This window comes from Rhamphochromis longiceps, linkage group LG15 (genome assembly GCF_057381845.1).
Source record: "Rhamphochromis longiceps isolate RC_006_pf linkage group LG15, R_longiceps_female_GT1.1, whole genome shotgun sequence".
Lineage (NCBI taxonomy): Eukaryota > Metazoa > Chordata > Actinopteri > Cichliformes > Cichlidae > Rhamphochromis > Rhamphochromis longiceps.
In genome coordinates, this window is record NC_140571.1 from 42442203 (window position 1) to 42459899 (window position 17697).

General features: G+C 41.0%; 1 protein-coding gene across 2 annotated transcripts; it reads left to right on the forward strand.

Moving 5' to 3' along the window:
* Positions 1 to 761: 761 nt before the first annotated feature.
* tbc1d23 (TBC1 domain family, member 23) lies at positions 762 to 17038 on the forward strand. Of its 2 annotated transcripts, XM_085381738.1 has the most exons (19): positions 762 to 840; positions 2425 to 2536; positions 4622 to 4727; positions 5984 to 6188; positions 6272 to 6395; positions 6672 to 6796; positions 6874 to 6920; positions 7008 to 7111; positions 7215 to 7337; positions 7450 to 7542; positions 7626 to 7796; positions 8084 to 8126; positions 8502 to 8608; positions 8743 to 8885; positions 9256 to 9300; positions 10012 to 10100; positions 10224 to 10359; positions 13736 to 13930; positions 14041 to 17037. In XM_085381738.1, the coding sequence occupies exons 1-19, from the start codon at positions 803 to 805 to the stop codon at positions 14123 to 14125; spliced, it is 2091 nt and encodes a 696-aa protein (XP_085237864.1). In that variant the 5' UTR covers positions 762 to 802; the 3' UTR covers positions 14126 to 17037. The 2 variants fall into 2 exon arrangements, with proteins under 2 accessions (XP_085237864.1, XP_085237865.1); XM_085381739.1 differs by lacking the exon at positions 9256 to 9300 and having other exon boundaries at positions 14041 to 17038.
* The last annotated feature ends 659 nt before the right edge of the window (positions 17039 to 17697 follow it).

Here is a 17697-nt window from a genome sequence, read left to right on the forward strand (position 1 = left end):
CATGACACAATTTTTGTAATTTTGTCTTGAAAATAGGTTTTATTTGCTTTGTTATTTGTTATAGAATAACAAGAGAACAGGCCTCACTTTTCCATGAAACAGAACCTAAGTCGACTGTACAATTACTGCTAATCCTCTGGCAATGGCTTTAATTTACAAACATTTCAAACAAGTCTTGATTGTTCAATTTAAAATCAGCTGTTGTGGTGCACACAAGGAAAACTATTTAAAAAACATGTTTACATTTATAACAATACTTACAACTATAATGTATATGCAAAGACTACCACACAAAATCTAAAAAACAAACTTAAGTTTCCATTTATGATTATCTGAAGTTAGGAAAATTTACATTCAAATAAAAATAACTGTCATTCACACGATCAGAGCCAAATGTATAACCTATTTGCATCGATTGCATATGTTTATGTTTTAAGTGAGATATAAAGAATTTCTGACTCCTGACTTTAGTGATGTGTCCCACACTTTCTCACACAAACACAAACTTTGACCCACGTTTAGGATCGTGTCACTGTGTGTAAATTGTTTCTTCATCACACAGGAAGGTTGTTGGGATTAAACTCTGAGGTCAGCACATGTTGATGATGTTTTCTGTTTTTCTCTGTTTGTTGATCAATTATTAACTTTTAGCGCCCAAAATCAAAGCAAACAAGTAGTTTTCTCATCAGTTTCTTATCGCACTTTGATTTCACTTGTCAATCTCGACCCCTCGTTGTTCGGTGACGTCACCGCGCATAACGCGCGTGTTGACGACATCTGACGTGTCTCCGTCAACACAACAATGGCGGATGCCGTGGAGGAAGCTCTTCGGGGCAGCTGGTGAGACAATTTGTTGTTCAGTCAATATTTTCGGAGCCTTTGTCTCGATTGTCAGACAGTCGCGTCGGATTTCTGTCGCAGATTTCCGTGTAAAGTAACTAAAGATGAGTTTTTGTGTTTAAAATAGTGTTGGAGTTTGGTGACGTTACTGCTTACCAGCTAGCCAGCTACATGACAATTAGCTAACCCGGTTCTGATAAATTAACGGTCGATCAATCTCAGACGGATAAAATAACAGCTCTTAAGTCTGTTCGGTGACGAAGTCTACATTTTTATCGGTTTCTCTGCCTCAGTGGGAAGTTTAGTAGCAATGTTAGCCGGACAGCTAATATTTAGGCGGACAGCCGCTTCCCTCTAATCTACCCCAGCCTCACTCTCTTGTTCCAGTTTTATTTTACTCTGAAATATAGAAAAGAGTTTATAGAAAAGTGCTGGTTATATCTAAAAACTTTTAAAGCAGCTGCCATTAAGATGGTTGGCATCGTGAAAGAGGTCTTCATGTGTCAGATTAAAGGAAAAACCTGAACGATAGACCAGCAGAGAGGGCTCTGGTAGCTCTGTTGGTGTGAATGGTGCGTGTCCATTCAGATCTATCGTGAAATGTTTCTACTTTGTTAAGAAAGACCTCTTCTGTGACACTGCCATTTGTCACAGTGCACGGGTCACTGAGGAGTTCCATGAGTATAAAAGTGACCTGGATTTTATACATATGTATAAATGTGTACATACAATCATCGGAGATTTTGAACAAATGCGTTAGACATTGTTCTTCTCCGGCTTCATCAAAACGTCAGATGAGGAAATATCTAAAAATGGTGTTCATCTCTTTGGAGATTTGGAGAACCAACACACAGATTCACAGGGAAGCTGTGAATGCCCCCTTTTATGATGTTGCTGTATTGTTTTCCTCTTGAGTTTGTCACCTGTCTGTATGCGGAGTTAAATTAACATGTATTTTAAAAAAAAGATTAAGATGTAAATTAAGAGCAATAAACAACACAGGGCATTTAGTAAAAGCTGACATAATTTACATAATTACACAGATGTGAATAATGATTGAGTTAAATATGAAGTTAATAATAATGCATGTTGTTAACCCTGTTGCCTCACAGCGAGAAAGTCATGGATTTGAATCCACCATCTGACCCTGTCTTTCTTTGAGTTTGCATGTTCTCTGTGTGATTACTACTCTCGCTTCACCAGTTAACTGCTGTTTCTAAATTGCCCATAGGTGTAAACATTGTCTGTATGTCTTTGTTAGCCTTGCGACAAACTAGCAACCTGTCTCTTGCTCTGTAACATACACTGCAGCCCCCTCGGGAAGATGGATGTATGAACTTAATAAAACGTAGTGCTGGACAGTACAGCACAATTTTGAAGATTGGCAGTTTTGTCGTTTATAGTGGTATTATTAGTAATAATATTGTTTCTGCATCAGTGAGCCTTTGCATGGGTTTACTCTGAACCTTGGTGTAATAATTTACCTTAAAATGAACTCTTCAAATCTTATGTTTTGTTTTCAGCCTATGAACTTTTATCTTTATATTTTGTGGGATTGTAACTGTGCCGTTCGTTACTCTTCAGGGACCAGGATCTCATTGACGCTCTTGACTCTGGTGGCTCAGACATGGAGATGGAGAGGGGCACCATCCAGGTCCAGGAGCAGTCAGCTGAACACAGGGCCAAGATGTGGAAGGTGAGAACGTTGCAGCAGTTAGATTGTGGTTTCAAACAGTTATTGGACATGTACAACATACATTTCTACCATCTGTGGACAGAAGGCAAGCATTCTTACGTTAAGGTGTGAGTAGACTGGATCATCCCTTATTGGCACACCCAAAGAAAAGACTTCAGTTATGTCTTACATCACATAACAAGAGTCAGTATTGTATGTCAAGCATGTGGATGACAATAATGATGCTACTTATAGGTGACTGACTCGTCTTGGCTTCGCATGCAAAATACCAGCCTGTGAAAAGACACGTCATCGGCTGCACCCAGTTGTAAAGCAGCTTTGAATGGGATGTTTATTGTGTCTGATAATAGGCTGTTTGATAATATCATTAGGAGACCTTTTAGTCACTGTGTAAAGTTCAGAGAGCCTTTAATTTTACACCTCATAAAATTGAATAATTTGGTTTATTATAAAAAAGTTCAAATAATGCTTAAAGTCAAATCAAACACAAAGTGTTTATCAGTGCAGGAGAGCAGATGCAAGATTTCTTTTTTCACTTTAGGAAAACCTTAAAAATGAGAATAAAGTAGGTGTAGTTTTGTTTGTGTCAAATTCTGAAAACATTCGGACCTAAAAGTAAAAATTTGCACTTTGCTCCATTAATCATCGTATAAGTCATAGACTATAAACTGAAATTCACTTGGGCCACACGTGAAATTACAAAAAATATCATGGGCCAGACATTTACATTTGATTGATATGTTATATAATAGTTATTTATTTATTTTTAAAGCTAAGCACTCCATTTACCAAAACAAAGTAATGGATTCTGATTTTAAACAACCTGTTTCACAAGCCTGAATATAACAACTCTGTGGAGTGGGCGTCTGTTTTGTGATAGCACGTCTAAGCCATAATTCCTAGACCTCCTCCTCACCAGTCACTTTCTTTAGCTCCTCCGGGAGTCCTGGGTCTGCCTGAGGGTCATGTCCTAGTTGGACATGCCTAAAACATATGACATGTCCAGGAGGTATCCTGGTCAGATGCCCAGATTACCTCAAAAAGCTCCCCTAGAGCAGGAAAAAAGAAGAAAGCTCATTTCTACCATTTGTATCTGCAGTCTCATTCTGATCATAAGTGAGAGTGGGAACGCAGATTGACCAGTTAATCAACTGCATTCCCTTCATGGTCAGGTTTCTCTTTAACACAACACACTGGTACAACCTTCGCATCAAAGCAGATGCTGCAATCTGGAGCGTTCACTATGGTCTTCTCATTCCTGCAGCTTCAACTTGATAACTCTGTGGTTGTGTGTTTGAAAAAAAAGAAAAGAATGAAAAGTCTGTAATCGTGTGGTTTCCATGTTACAGCCTGGAGGTATGAAAATGACTGCTCATAAAAAATCTAAAGATATCAAATGAACTTTCAAAGTTGTCGGTGAGTAAATATGGCCTCCCTAAGGGAGACATGAAGAAACGTATCTTTACCACTTTGTTACTTTTCAAAGCCTGTTTTACCTGTTCATCGCTCTGCAGCTGTACTGGGGTAAACTGGAGCAGCGGTCTCCAACCTTTTTTGTGCCACGGACCGGTTTATGCCCGACAATATTTTCACAGACCGGCCTTTAAGGTGTCGCGGATAAATACAACAAAATAAAACCAGTACTGGTACCAAGAAAAAGAAGATTTATTCATAACACACGTGAAAAGACCCAGGGAAACAGAGTTAACGATAAAAACGATAACAAAATAACGCTGAAAACCGATAAAAACCCTGAAAACCAGACATTTCACACCTGAGCCTCAACTCTCGCGGCCCGGTACCAAACGACTCACGGACCGGTACCGGTCCGAGGCCCGGGGGTTGGGGACCGCTGAACTAGAGGGTGCAGAGATTTTTTTTTAAATTAATTTCGTTTTTTTTCTCTCAAAATGTTCCAAAAATAATATCAGCAGCTTCTACAGTATTTTCTTCATGTGTATGAATTTGTTGTCCATCAGTGCAGTGAGATTTTGGCCACTTATAGCAGATCAGTCTTTATTTCCTGAATGTCAGGTCTCCTTTTCTCCCCGTGCTCAGCACTGAATCCTTGTTTTGTTTTTGCAGATTGCTCTCAATGTCTCCGGAAAAGGCGACAGCCTGGCTTCCTGGGACGGTGTCCTCGATTTACCAGAACAGAAGCTCATTCATAACCGGAGTCAGCAGCTGATCGGTGAGTAAATGTCGGTGCCTCTGAATACGTTGACACAGTCCTGACTTTTGGATTTGCAGTGAGTTTCTCAAGTGTTTTCTGGCACATCCAACTTGAGAATAAATTTTTAGTTCAGTAAAAGTCAGTGCATTATTTGTGTCAGGAATTTTGCTCTATTTTGTTTTTTGGCTCCATATCTCAACATTTAAGATCCACTGGGTTTGGCTGGTGAGGTTAAGGGGCTAAAATTGAAGAAAAAAAAATTATAGGCTGTTTGAGTTTAAAGTTGGATATTTGTGGGGGAAAAACAAGCTCGGCTTAGATGAGATTTATTTTTAAAATTAGGGATAAAATTCACATATTTGAACTCTTTGGATTATTAACTCATAAAGCATGTTAGGTCTTATCTTTAAGTCAGAAAAGAAACTAAAAGCTCATTTTCATTAAATAGAGTTGCTCTGGACTAATAGCACTGGTCTCTGTGTGCAGCTGGCTCTGAGACGACCGTCTACAAAACACAAAGTATTTAGTAATAACATCGATCTGCTGTTTGCAGTTTATCTTATTGCAACTCTTGTCTGATATGATGCGCTGCTAATGGGCTGAATATGAGAGTTTGTGCCTGTGTGATGTTGGTGATCTACTGCTAAGACTTCTGAAGCCCTGATGATCCTCCAGAAATGTTATGTTTGGTTTAAAAATACTTTCTTTAAAGGTTTAAATCTTCTCCCTAATCTCAGTTTCCTATCATGTTCCTGTGAGTTTCCGATGCTGGTGTGGGAGGATACTAACGCTTCCTTGTTGTGGTAGCATTGTCCGCCCTCCATAATGCAAAAACGCCTCAGTGGAGCAGCACTCTTGCTGCTGAAGAGATGCAGAGGAGTTTATTTACCACTTCCTACATTAGATAGAAAAAAACGGGGAGTTATACCATCGGGGTAGCCTCGTGAATCATCTAGCCTGCTCTAACTTTGTACTTTTTTCCCTTCTTGTTCAGTAGAATAGCTCCCCTCCCCTCCAGTCTTTGTCACACCCTCCTCTAATTTGAAATTCAAACCAAAAGTCCCGTCATTTATTTAAAGGAGTACGGAGCTGTGAGCATGAACGGCTGTCACAAGTTTAGATTATATGCTGACGTGAAACTATGGGGAGAGATTCAATTGAATAGAAATCTGATAATAATGACATCATTTAATGCATCAATAGGAAAAAAAAACTTGACCTATTTGGAAAAGATAACTAAAACTGCCGACCCCCTCCGTGTGTCCCATGTTTAGACCAGCTGGCAGTGTCAGAGGAAGAGAGGAGTGAAATGGTGTCCGACGTTGAGTCAGTCATCACTTTCTACTGCAAGTCGCGTAACATCACTTTCACCCCTGAGCTCAGCTGGCCGCACCTGCTCAAACCGCTGCTGGGGCTTCATCTACCCCGGAGCGACCTCTACAACTGCTTCTATGCTATCATGAACAAATACATCCCTCGGTGAGTCATCTCAGCCTCCTTGTCCCCTTCACCCCACTCACACAGACCCGCAGGCTTTGACTGTAAAAGCTTTCCCGTTTCAGGGACTGTGTGCCCAAAGGCCGACCCTTCCACCTGTACAGACTACTGCTGCAGTATCACGAGCCAGAGCTGTGCTCGTTCTTGGACACCAAAAAGATCACACCAGACTCCTATGCCATCAACTGGGTATGTTGCCTCATGTTAAATAAGTTTTACAACATTTTTGCCCCATTTCAGAAAAAGATTCAGTCAAAAACAATTAACGGCATACAGCTTCAATTTTGGTGAAATAAAAGTTGGTACCAGCATTTTTACCCCTGCAGAAGTGATATTCGTTCACATACATTTACTCCATATTTTTTCATCAGCTATTCTCCACCTGTGCAGCTCTAGAGCTCAAGTAACACTGCTCTTCATGTGGCCATGGCAAACGATGCGTCTGTGTTTGTCTCTGTTCCACAGCTGGGTAGTCTGTTTTCAAGCCACTGCCTTCCTGAAGTTACCCAGACATTGTGGGACTCGTACCTCCAGCAGGCGGACCCTTTTCTCATCTTCTTTCTCATGCTTATCATCCTCGTCAATGCCAAGTATGCAGCCAGAAAGATAATCCAGCTCGTGGCTGTTTGTGCCAGCTCTGAAAGTTTGTTTTTGTTTGTATCCTCAGAGAGACCATACTTACACAAGAGGGAGAAAGCAAAGAGGACATTATCAGTGAGTTTGTTCCTCTCTTCTCATTTGTACAGTTTTTGAACGTCTTTTTAATGTAATTAAATGTGGGGAAAAAAAATGTCATCCCAGAAATGCTGGAAGCGTCTCCTTCTCTCCTGGAGTCTGAGGACATTGAAGACTTGTTTTCACTGGCCCAGTATTACCAGAGCAAAACCCCTCTGTCGCTCAGAAAGGTGAAGCAAATAAAAACTGAGCAGTGCTTGAATATAAACAAAGAGACAACGGCAGCATCTAAAAAAAACCTCATTGTTTGTTTCCCTTTGTCTGTTTCTGTAGATGAATCAGAATCTGTTTGGTAGCAGTTTGGTGGCTCTCAAAGAGGAGGACACTGACCTCAGTCAGGCATTGTGCCTCCCTGTGTCTGTCCCTGAAATCCTGCAGGCAAACCAGCTGCAGCAGGTCAGTGACACTTTGAGTGGGAAATTATTAACTGTTCTCAAGTTTGCCCTGTGAGTTTAAGGAAGAAAGAGGATGTGAGGAAACTGGACTTTTTCTTTTTTTTTTTTTTTAGGATGGGGTACGTTTCTTCGTGGTGGATTGCCGGCCTGCAGAGCAGTACAATGCTGGCCATCTGTCCACAGCCTTCCACCTGGACTCAGACCTGGTGAGGGACAGGGGCTTTAGGGATTCGTTGAAAAATATATTTGCAGTAAACGAATATAAAACAAGCTTTATGTCTTCTTACAGATGCTCCAGAACCCATCTGAGTTTGCACTCTCTGTGAAGTCCCTCCTGGAGACACAGAAGCAGTCTTTAGAGTCGGGGTCCATCGCCAGCGGAGAGCACCTGTGCTTCATGGGCAGCGGGAGAGAAGAGGAAGACATGTACATGAACATGGTGTTGGCACATTTCCTGCAGGTGAGCTGTGAAAGTGGGATCCATATATAACGATTACAAACGTTTCCTTTAGATTTTTTCAAACTGTCAAAATCTCTGTTTGCTTATAAAATAAAATAAACGAAGCAGAAGCAGGAAAGTCATTATAATTCATGCTTTAAAAAAAGTAGTAATCACTGGAAGTTTTAACTGGAAAAATGAGAATTGTGTGACCTTGTTTGGCAAAACAAATGATTTTGTGATCTTTGTGTTGCAATATTATGGATGATATTCTAGCAGATCGGCTAATTTCAAGCTTTCTGTTACAGAAAAACAAAGAGTATGTCAGCATCGCAAAAGGAGGTTTTATGGGTGAGTAGGAAAATGACAATACTCTGCATACACACAGAGAAGTAATATGAACATGGAGAGGCCTATTTTTGCGTGTATGTGTAAGTTATAGTTTTTGTAATGGTTACATCGGTGAGGTGATGCAGCAGTGGCTGTCAGTGATTTGTCAGGATCTTGTTTGGACAAATCCATCATCATTTTTTAGCATGAAATAAAGTTAAAATACTATATTCATTTCTTGTACATATATGTATGTATATAGGGTAGATAGATAGAGAGAGATATGTTTCTGAGAAACTTGTACACATCCACATTTTTATATATCTGTCTTTTGGTCACAACTGCAGTACAGAAAATTGTGAAAGCTAAAATTCACAGAGACACGTGTACTTCCAGCTCTTCAGCAGCACCTGGTAGACATGAACGTCGAGGGGCTTGACTCCTCGTACGTCCACTGGATCGTCAGCACATCTGGATCTCACAGCAGCCTCAGCTCAGCTGATGTAAGAAGTTAGGGGAGCCAGCCAACCCCCTTTATCATAAAGGACATAAACATCACAATATGCTCCACACTGGAGGTGTTAAGAGAGATCTTCTGTCTGATGGCACGGATTGTTACATTTTTCCATGAATACAGGGAGAGTCTCTGAGCGGCCCTGGAGACAGCAAAGGTGTGAAGTCCCTGGTCAACAAAATGACATTTGCTCTCAAGTCCAAGTCGGTCAATGTTAAGGAGAAGATGATCAGCTTCATTGAGAATACCTCTGCCCCCGTCGACAGGTGAGAAACTAGTTCCTCAAAACATTCACCACTGAAGCTCACACTGCAACACACACTCTCAATTTTCTGTGTAAATCATACAGTTCGCTACAATAACAGAATGCAAATTAATATTATAACACTGAAAAAAAATCAAGTTTGTGATTCTTCTCACATATCAAATACTAAAAACCAAAGTACCAGAGCGCCTTCTGAGAGCCAACTGATCCCTCTTCAGATGAAATTCTACCAGAACAGTTCAAATTTACCGTTTTTTGACATCCTGCTAGTTTGGGTTTAGTGCATATTTACACCTGACTGAAAACACCATATTTGCTTTTCCATATTTCCTGTCATGAAATTAAGTTCCTTGTGCCTTATCCCATAATAGAATATCTTTCAATCTACCCTGGCCAGAGAAGGTGATTCCAGATCGGTAAGAGCTCCCAAACATCCAGATGTTTATCACTGGCATGCCCACTGGCTGTAGACCCGCACCACTCCCAGGATTTTGGAGACTTTTAACGCATGCTTAGTATCAGCATCTCCGCCTACACCTGCCTACACTCATGTAACAACACCACACGTTCCCATACAGTACGGGCAGCAGGCTGTCTATGAGATACCGTTTCTTAGAATTTCTCTTCATGCTTTCACTAACAACATAAAACTGCTGTTTTGTCTGCACTGTCGGAGCTGCTCCAGCCTTTTAGGAAGCATTGAGTCATCTTTACATCCACAAGGTCGTCGTTTTCTAGTCTAACTCACCGAGGCCTTTGACTTCACCTTTGTTTGCTTGGAGATGCACTGAAAAGTCTGTCTTTCCATTTCATTATAGTTCTTTCAGATGATAGTCAGGGCTATGCAAAACCATAAAATAAACTATAATTTGCTTTAAATAGCCCTGAATATCATACAACCACTAATCTGTAACCCAGATGTCGAGCTAGAAATGTCTCGTTTAACCTCTTCCTTTTTGTATTTAACAGCACAACCTGTGGCAGTAGTGGGCTAATATTTTTTTTTACTGCAGGCTGGAGGTCTTCATGCCATTGATGTTTGTGTGCAAACTGTTTAATGCACTTAATGTATAATTATCTAGTGTGACTATAATGCTCTGACCTGCCTTGTTGCCCTCTGTAATCAGGCATGTGAGCAGCAGCGACCGCGTCGGCAAACCTTACCGGGGAGTGAAGCCTGTGTTCAGTATTGCTGATGAAGAAGAGTACGATACAGGTAAAATTACAGCTAACACAGATTACAATTAGAAGAGGGTATTATTTTGTGAAATATTTAAGCATTGTGAGGGCTTTTATTTTGAAGAACAAAATGATTACTTCCATCTGATCTTCCTGCCAGATGAGATAGACAGTTCCTCCATATCTGATGATGACCGGAAGGAGATTGTCAACATTCAGACCTGGATAAACAAACCTGATGTAAAACATCATATTCCATGTAACGAGGTGAAAGAAACGGGTCACATGTTCCCCAGGTAAGCTGTCAGTTTTGTTTAGGAAACGTTTTAAATGAGTACAGTGACCTTGAAGCATATTGCATGGCAGCCATAATAAGGGCAGGTTGAAGTCTTTAAATACTAAGGTAAGGTGCTTCACTGCTTCCTGAACATAGTTCCTGATTTTCAGAGGCTCCAAATTAATTGAACAAGCTAACATACGTTTAAATACAAGGATTGTTTTTAATAGTTGGATAAAGTCTGGAACCCATGAACATCAATAAATCCTGTGTTTCCTCTGCCACGCCTACCGCGTCTGCCTTCACTTGCTGCTTGTTTATGGGACTTTCTGCTTTCAGTTTTATCTTCAGTAACTGAAAAGAGATCACGTGACTGACTTGGCCATTTCTTTTCCTTCAGAAACTCTTGGGTTGGCTTTGCAGGAAGCTTTGGATCATTATCCATCTGCGCTATAAAATACCATCCCACATGTCTTGCTGCATTTGACTAAATTTGACAGCATTAATCGATAGGGCTGTTCGATATAACGATATATATCGGACGACGATATAAAAACGTCTATCGTGTCATTTTACGCTATCGTTTGTTTCGTGGTGTGGCAAAATAAACTGTTTACAGCAATATTTGTCATGGTTCTGATGGTCACTGTAGTGGCTATATTCATTTCTTAAAGTTCTCTCTTTCTCTTATATTTTATATAACCACACTGCTGACGGACAAGCGCCTGTTTTTATGTGTTGTCCTTAGCAACAACGACGGTAACACCTTCGCGTGTCCGCTTGTTTATGTTCCACGTAAACCTTTCACAATAAAGCTCAAGATCCCGTTGAGACTTTTCAAAATAAACTGAATCACGTGAAAGAGCAGATTATTTACGGATGAGAAGTAAAAAAGAGCCGCCAGGTGCTAAAAAATAAACCTTAGACTCAAACGTTAGAACAGGCTTTTCCCCGCAGCACGCCGTGTAATAAATACTCACAAAGAAAATGGCGGCCGTTAAAACTTATGTCTAAAAATGTATCGTTTCATGCATCGGTTAAAACACTCGACTCCAGCTACATGACGCGCAGCTGGAAACACTTCACACAAGTCGAGCTGCCCGAGATTCACAGACTTTACAGAAAATGTTACATTTTTGTGATTTACATCGTTATCGGACGATAGATGTCTTATATCGGGATATGAGGTTTTGGTCGTATTGCACAGCCCTATTAATCGACTGAATATTAAGAAACTCATTGCAAGTGTCCTGGGAACTCTCAGGATTTTCAAAGTAAAGTGTATGTCTTTGCAAGAAGAGGAGAAAATGTGAATGACTAACATTTCTTGATAATTTAATTTTCTTCACTGAAATCGTGATGCTTCCCATTGAGGTGAAAGTATGTTTTTGGCTTCTTGAGCACAGTTTTTGACATCCTTCCCTGGGTGTCAAAATTCAAATTTTATTTGTCACGTACACAGTCATACACAGTACGATATGCAGTGAAATGCTTACACAACTGCTCGTGACCTAAAGAAAAATGAAAAGGCTATGAATAAGATAGGAAATAAATATGAAAATTAAAAAGGGTAAATTTAACTAGGAAGGAATAAAATAAGATAAAATATATAAATTAAAGTTGAAAATAAAATAACTGTACAACAAAATACACAGTATAGAAATATATAAGAATGTATGAAGAAATATAAAAAAATAAAAAAAAACACCCAGCACGCCCCTGCGGGCGGTTTATCCTTCAAGCTCGGGTCCTCTACCAGAGGCCTGGGAGCTTGAGGGTCCTGCGCAGTATCTTAGCTGTTCCCAGGACTGCGCTCTTCTGGACAGAGATCTCCGATGTTGTTCCCGGGATCTGCTGGAGCCACTCGCCTAGCTTGGGAGTCACCGCACCTAGTGCTCCGATTACCACGGGGACCACCGTTACCTTCACCCTCCACATCCTCTCGAGCTCTTCTCTGAGCCCTTGGTATTTCTCCAGCTTCTCGTGTTCCTTCTTCCTGATATTGCTGTCATTCGGAACCGCTACATCGATCACTACGGCCGTCTGCTTCTGTTTGTCTACCACCACTATGTCCGGTTGGTTAGCCACCACCATTTTGTCCGTCTGTATCTGGAAGTCCCACAGGATCTTAGCTCGGTCATTCTCCACCACCCTTGGGGGCATCTCCCATTTTGACCTCGGGACTTCCAGGTTATACTCGGCACAGATGTTCCTGTACACTATGCCGGCCACTTGGTTATGGCGTTCCATGTATGCCTTGCCTGCTAGCATCTTGCACCCTGCTGTTATGTGCTGGATTGTCTCTGGGGCATCTTTACACAGCCTGCACCTGGGGTCTTGCCTGGTGTGATAGACCCCAGCCTCTATGGATCTTGTGCTCAGAGCTTGTTCTTGTGCTGCCATGATTAGTGCCTCTGTGCTGTCTTTCAGTCCAGCTTTGTCCAGCCACTGGTAGGATTTCTGGATATCAGCCACCTCCTCTATCTGCCGGTGGTACATACCGTGCAGGGGCCTGTCCTTCCATGATGGTTCCTCGTCTCCCTCCTCTTTCTTGGGTTTCTGCTGCCTGAGGTATTCACTGAGCACTCGGTCAGTTGGGGCCATCTTCCCAATGTATTCTTGGATGTTCGTTGTCTCATCCTGGACTGTGGTGCTGACACTCACCAGTCCCCGGCCCCCTTCCTTCCGCTTAGCGTACAGCCTCAGGGTGCTGGACTTGGGGTGAAACCCTCCATGCATGGTAAGGAGCTTTCTTGTCTTTATGTCAGTGGCTTCTATCTCCTCCTTTGGCCAGCCTATTACTCCAGCAGGGTACCTGATCACGGCTTTTCTAGCGGGTACTGGCAAATATGAATATGAATGAAAAAAATTATATATATATATATAATTATTTATATATATATATATATATATATATATATATATATATATATAAATAACACAATAACAGCAGCTGTGCAAGTATTAAATGGACATGAAGAAATAATGTCCATGTTGTGCAATCCACATTATGTCTTGTGCAGTGCAAATATGCTTAAAGTGATTTAAGTGATGAAGTGAAAACAATGTCCAGAAAGTCCAGTGTGTGTGTAAGAACTGTATGTGTGGGTCAGTACTGTGTGGTGGTGTGATTGAGAGACCGTATCGCCTGCGGGAAGAAGCTCCTCCTCAGTCTCTCTGTGTTGGTCTTCAGGGAGCGGAATCGCTTTCCTGACCTCAGCAGAGAGAACAGTCTGTTGTTGGGATGGCTGAGGTCCTTCACCATCTTCCTGGCCTTGGTCCAAGGGTGGACGAGTTTGGCTTCGATGTGCAATGAGAAACGAATAAACAAGCAAGCGCTGCGGCCACTTATTAAACATTAACTCCTAACACTGATTCTTCTTTTGTGTTTCCAGTCATTTGTTGATCACAGCCACTCACATGTACTGCCTGAGGGAGATCGCCACAAGGAAGGGCTTTGCTTACATCCAGTCCAGACAAGCGCTGAACTCAGTGGTGAAGATCACATCCAAAAAGAAGCACCCAGAGCTGATCACGTTCAAGTTTGGAACCAACAATTCAGCTGGAGTGGAGATTTCAGTGGTTGAGAGGTGCTTGTCTGCACGCAGATGAAAAACTAATCAGACATGAATTTTAAAGTAGTGGCTTTACGATTTATTAACATTTTCCCTTTCAGCTAATGTCTTTTTCTCTGTCTCAGATATTTGATTCCCAATGCGGGCGATGCCACGAAGGTCATCAAGCAGCAGATCATGAAAGTCCTGGATGCCCTGGAGAGCTCATAAATGGTGGTGGTGAGCTCGTTTTGGGAGATTAATACAAACTGTAGGAAGAGGCTCCGCCGGTGAAATCTACTCTCCCTCCTGGACAGATCCCAGTGCAGTGTTGACTGTGAAGCCCCGTGTGTCTGTCTTTGGGACATGTGGGCACACTGCTGACTGCAGACCTGTGAGCCAGGCTGCGAGTGTTGAAATATTTAGGTGCTCCGCTGTCATCCAACCATTATATTATACTTATTTAAAAAGAAATATTGGTTGTAGTGTATGTTCTTCTCTACTGTTAGTATAAAAGGGGATCTCATTACAGAGGAGCTCCACTCTGATGAGTTCCCGCTGGCCTTAACGTAGCGTACTGACCGACCAGTGGCGAACTTCTTTCATCCACACGTGACTGACCTTTTCTTTTCCACCTGAGCATTTTGATGATGACCCATTCTTTTGATGTGAGCAGTATTGAGTTTCTCGTAACATGTTGCGTAGATTTAACGATCATCTGGTCAGCATGAGTCAGCCAGCTCGGACATAACGATGCACACCCCCACCCCAGAAAAGCAGTACTGGCACATGAAGCAGATTTCCTACTGCAGTAACTGTTTTTGATAACTTTACTTTTCCAGCAGGCAGCCTTAAATATAAACTATTTGGCGGTTAGTTTATAAATATGTAATGTGTATATATATATTGTGTAAACTGCTCTGTATACAGACCTTTGCAATGTCATTTTGAAAGCATATCCTGAGAGAATATGCAGTGAAACTTGTAAACTTTGCCAGGTTTGAAGTTCCCCTTCTTTCTGATTTTCTGGTTTTATGAAAATTGATTAACCTCATCTCATAGCAGTCTGATGTAGCTCCCAGAAAGCCTTTCTGGACTACATTATGAGCACCTCAGTATTTTCTCGTCCCAGTCAGATTCACCATGTGAATGACATCCCCCGCTCCCCCGATGAGTAAATTATATCCAGAAGGCTGAAACATTAGGGAGAATGAAAACATCACACTAACGAGCTGCAGAGGTTTGAAAGGAATGGACCTGATATGCTCATTTGCAGCTCTATTTTTATTTTTGGATTCAACTAGAGTAGCTTTGCATGACTGGCAGTGCAGAATAATCCTTATTTATGTTGTCCTCCAGCTTCAGTTCATCTGTTGTCTAAAGTTCCTCCTCTTTTAAGGCAACTTGTATTCTGATTGGCCCCCGAACAGCACTGATGTGGTCTCTTTGACATCATACAAGTCAAAGTGTGTAACCCCGAGCCCTGAGAGCAGTCGGAAGTCTGAGCTTGGGCTTATGGGGATTACGCGGACATAGCTGATGTGATTATTTAAAAGTGTGGCCATGTTTCATATGTTTAGTATTCGTGTATGACAGGAAATAAGTAAAAGCATATGAAGTCCACTTTAAAGACGGTTTTCACGGTGCACAAAAAGCTGATCTCATTTCTGACCCACATGAACAACTTTTCTGTCCACACAGAATAGAAGAGCAGCACAGGTGGTTCTCAAACTGTGGTGCACAGATCCACAGGTGATTATGACCAGGGGGGAAACATGGGGTTAATCCACCGTGGATGAGTATGATTTTTTTTGAAAGTACAAAAGTAGACAAGAGTTTGGTGTGGTTGTGGTGACATTTATTTCACTAAAATTCAGATTAGATTTTTTTTTATTGCTATTGATCGTCTCATGTTTTTGAGTGGCAGGCGTGCTACAAAAAGTTTGAGAACCGCTGATGTGAAGTTATCACGACTACACTGATAAATGGGCCGCTGTTGACTTCTGATGGATGTTTCCCACTTACAGGCCCCAGTGTTCATCTGTGCTGTCACAGGATTTTTCGTGCTGACTTAATTTCCAAAGTGATGAAAAGCTTTAAAAAAAATAAAAATTATTTTTACAGGGTGAAGATTTGTTTCCCTGGGAAAAAGGCAACATAAGAGGAAAAAGAAAAACGTCATCTATCAGCCAAATTTTTTTGTAACATCAGTATCCAATTTCATAATCGGTGCATCCATATTTATATATAAATATATATCTCTGTCTGTCTCATGTATTAGCTAAAACCATATACTGTGTTAAGCAGTCTGCAGTCCATACTGAGCAGTTTCAGTTTGCTTGCCACTGTTGCCTTCGGCCTCATGCCTGTGACGTGCGATATGGGCACCAGCAGTGGCGTGAAGATCCTCTAAAATCGCGGTTCTGTTCGTAGAGCGGTGGTGTTTAAGGTTCGGCTGAACGGTTTTATTTTGCATGCTTTAACAGCTCCACATGGGTGTCACACTAATGTGCGATTGGTCTGTTTCAGAATTGCCACGCCCCCCTCGATCGCCGTATCTTATTCTTTAGTCATGAAATCTGCTTGGACTCATTCTTGCTTTCTTCCTGCTTATTTATTTGCTTTGAAGTCTAGTTGTGTGTTCAGCCTCCCACAGAGACCTCCAGTGTGACAGTTGCAGTTTAAACTTCAGCCCAGAGGGCATTGGCCCCTTTCTCAGACTGAAAAGCACATTTAAACTATGAGCAAAGTAGAATTCAAGACAAAATCTGTTCCCGACCCTCCCTCCAGTCTGAAGCATTCCTGTGTAATCCATGCGTTGTTGTGCTTTTCTGATATTTTCCCATTGACTGGAACATCCTCGACTGGGAGTCTTTACATTCTCTGTAACATCACTGGATCAGGCTGTCAACCACTAGTCCAGAATGCAACATGTCTCAAATGTAATTTGCACCTTACTGTACTGCTGTTATTTTCTAAGCATTTCTGTTTTTAATAAATGGAGATTATTTGACTGCACGTTTGGACACACTCATTGTGAAACAGCATTTGACATGCAGTTGTGACCAAAGGTTTTTGGACATTAACTTTAATTTTTTCTGTACAGCAAAGTGGATTGTAAACAAGATGTGATTGAAGTGAAACTCTCAGCCTTAATTCAAGGCTTTAACAAAAGTATTGCAAAATAAAATATTAAACTACAGCCTTAAGATGAACAGTATCAAGTAGAAAGTACGTTATTTGCATTGAAAATATTGTCCAATAGAAGTAGAAGGTAATGTAATGTGAAATTACTTAAAGTACAAGTACAATGAAACATTAAAAGTTTGTAAGCATGTATACTAAATTACCTTTCTCCGTGAGTCCTGCCTGTGCTGACTTTGTAAGACGTTGGTAAGTCAGTAAGACAGCAGGGGTGGGTGGTATGACCCCATGCCACCCCTCTGGACACGCCCCTGTTCTAACAACCTGGAGGAAAATTTCTCATCCTAATTTTTTTTGCTGTTTAAATCTTTGACTAAAAATTATTCAAAACCTGAACAAAATTAATTGTGGTTTTAATCATGGCCCACACTAATTTTTTCTTCATTTACTTTAGTATTATTCTGCAAAATATATTTTTCTTAGTTTATCATATTAGTCAAATAAGCAAAAAACAAGAAGCAAGCAAAAAGCAACTTATTTGTTTTATGTCCAGAGAAAAAACATTTAAAAATCTTAATCCTTTATATACTTCAAACAGGGTCACAGTCCTCCTTTTGAATATTTTTGTTTTTCCTTTCCTATATATAGCTTAGCTATTC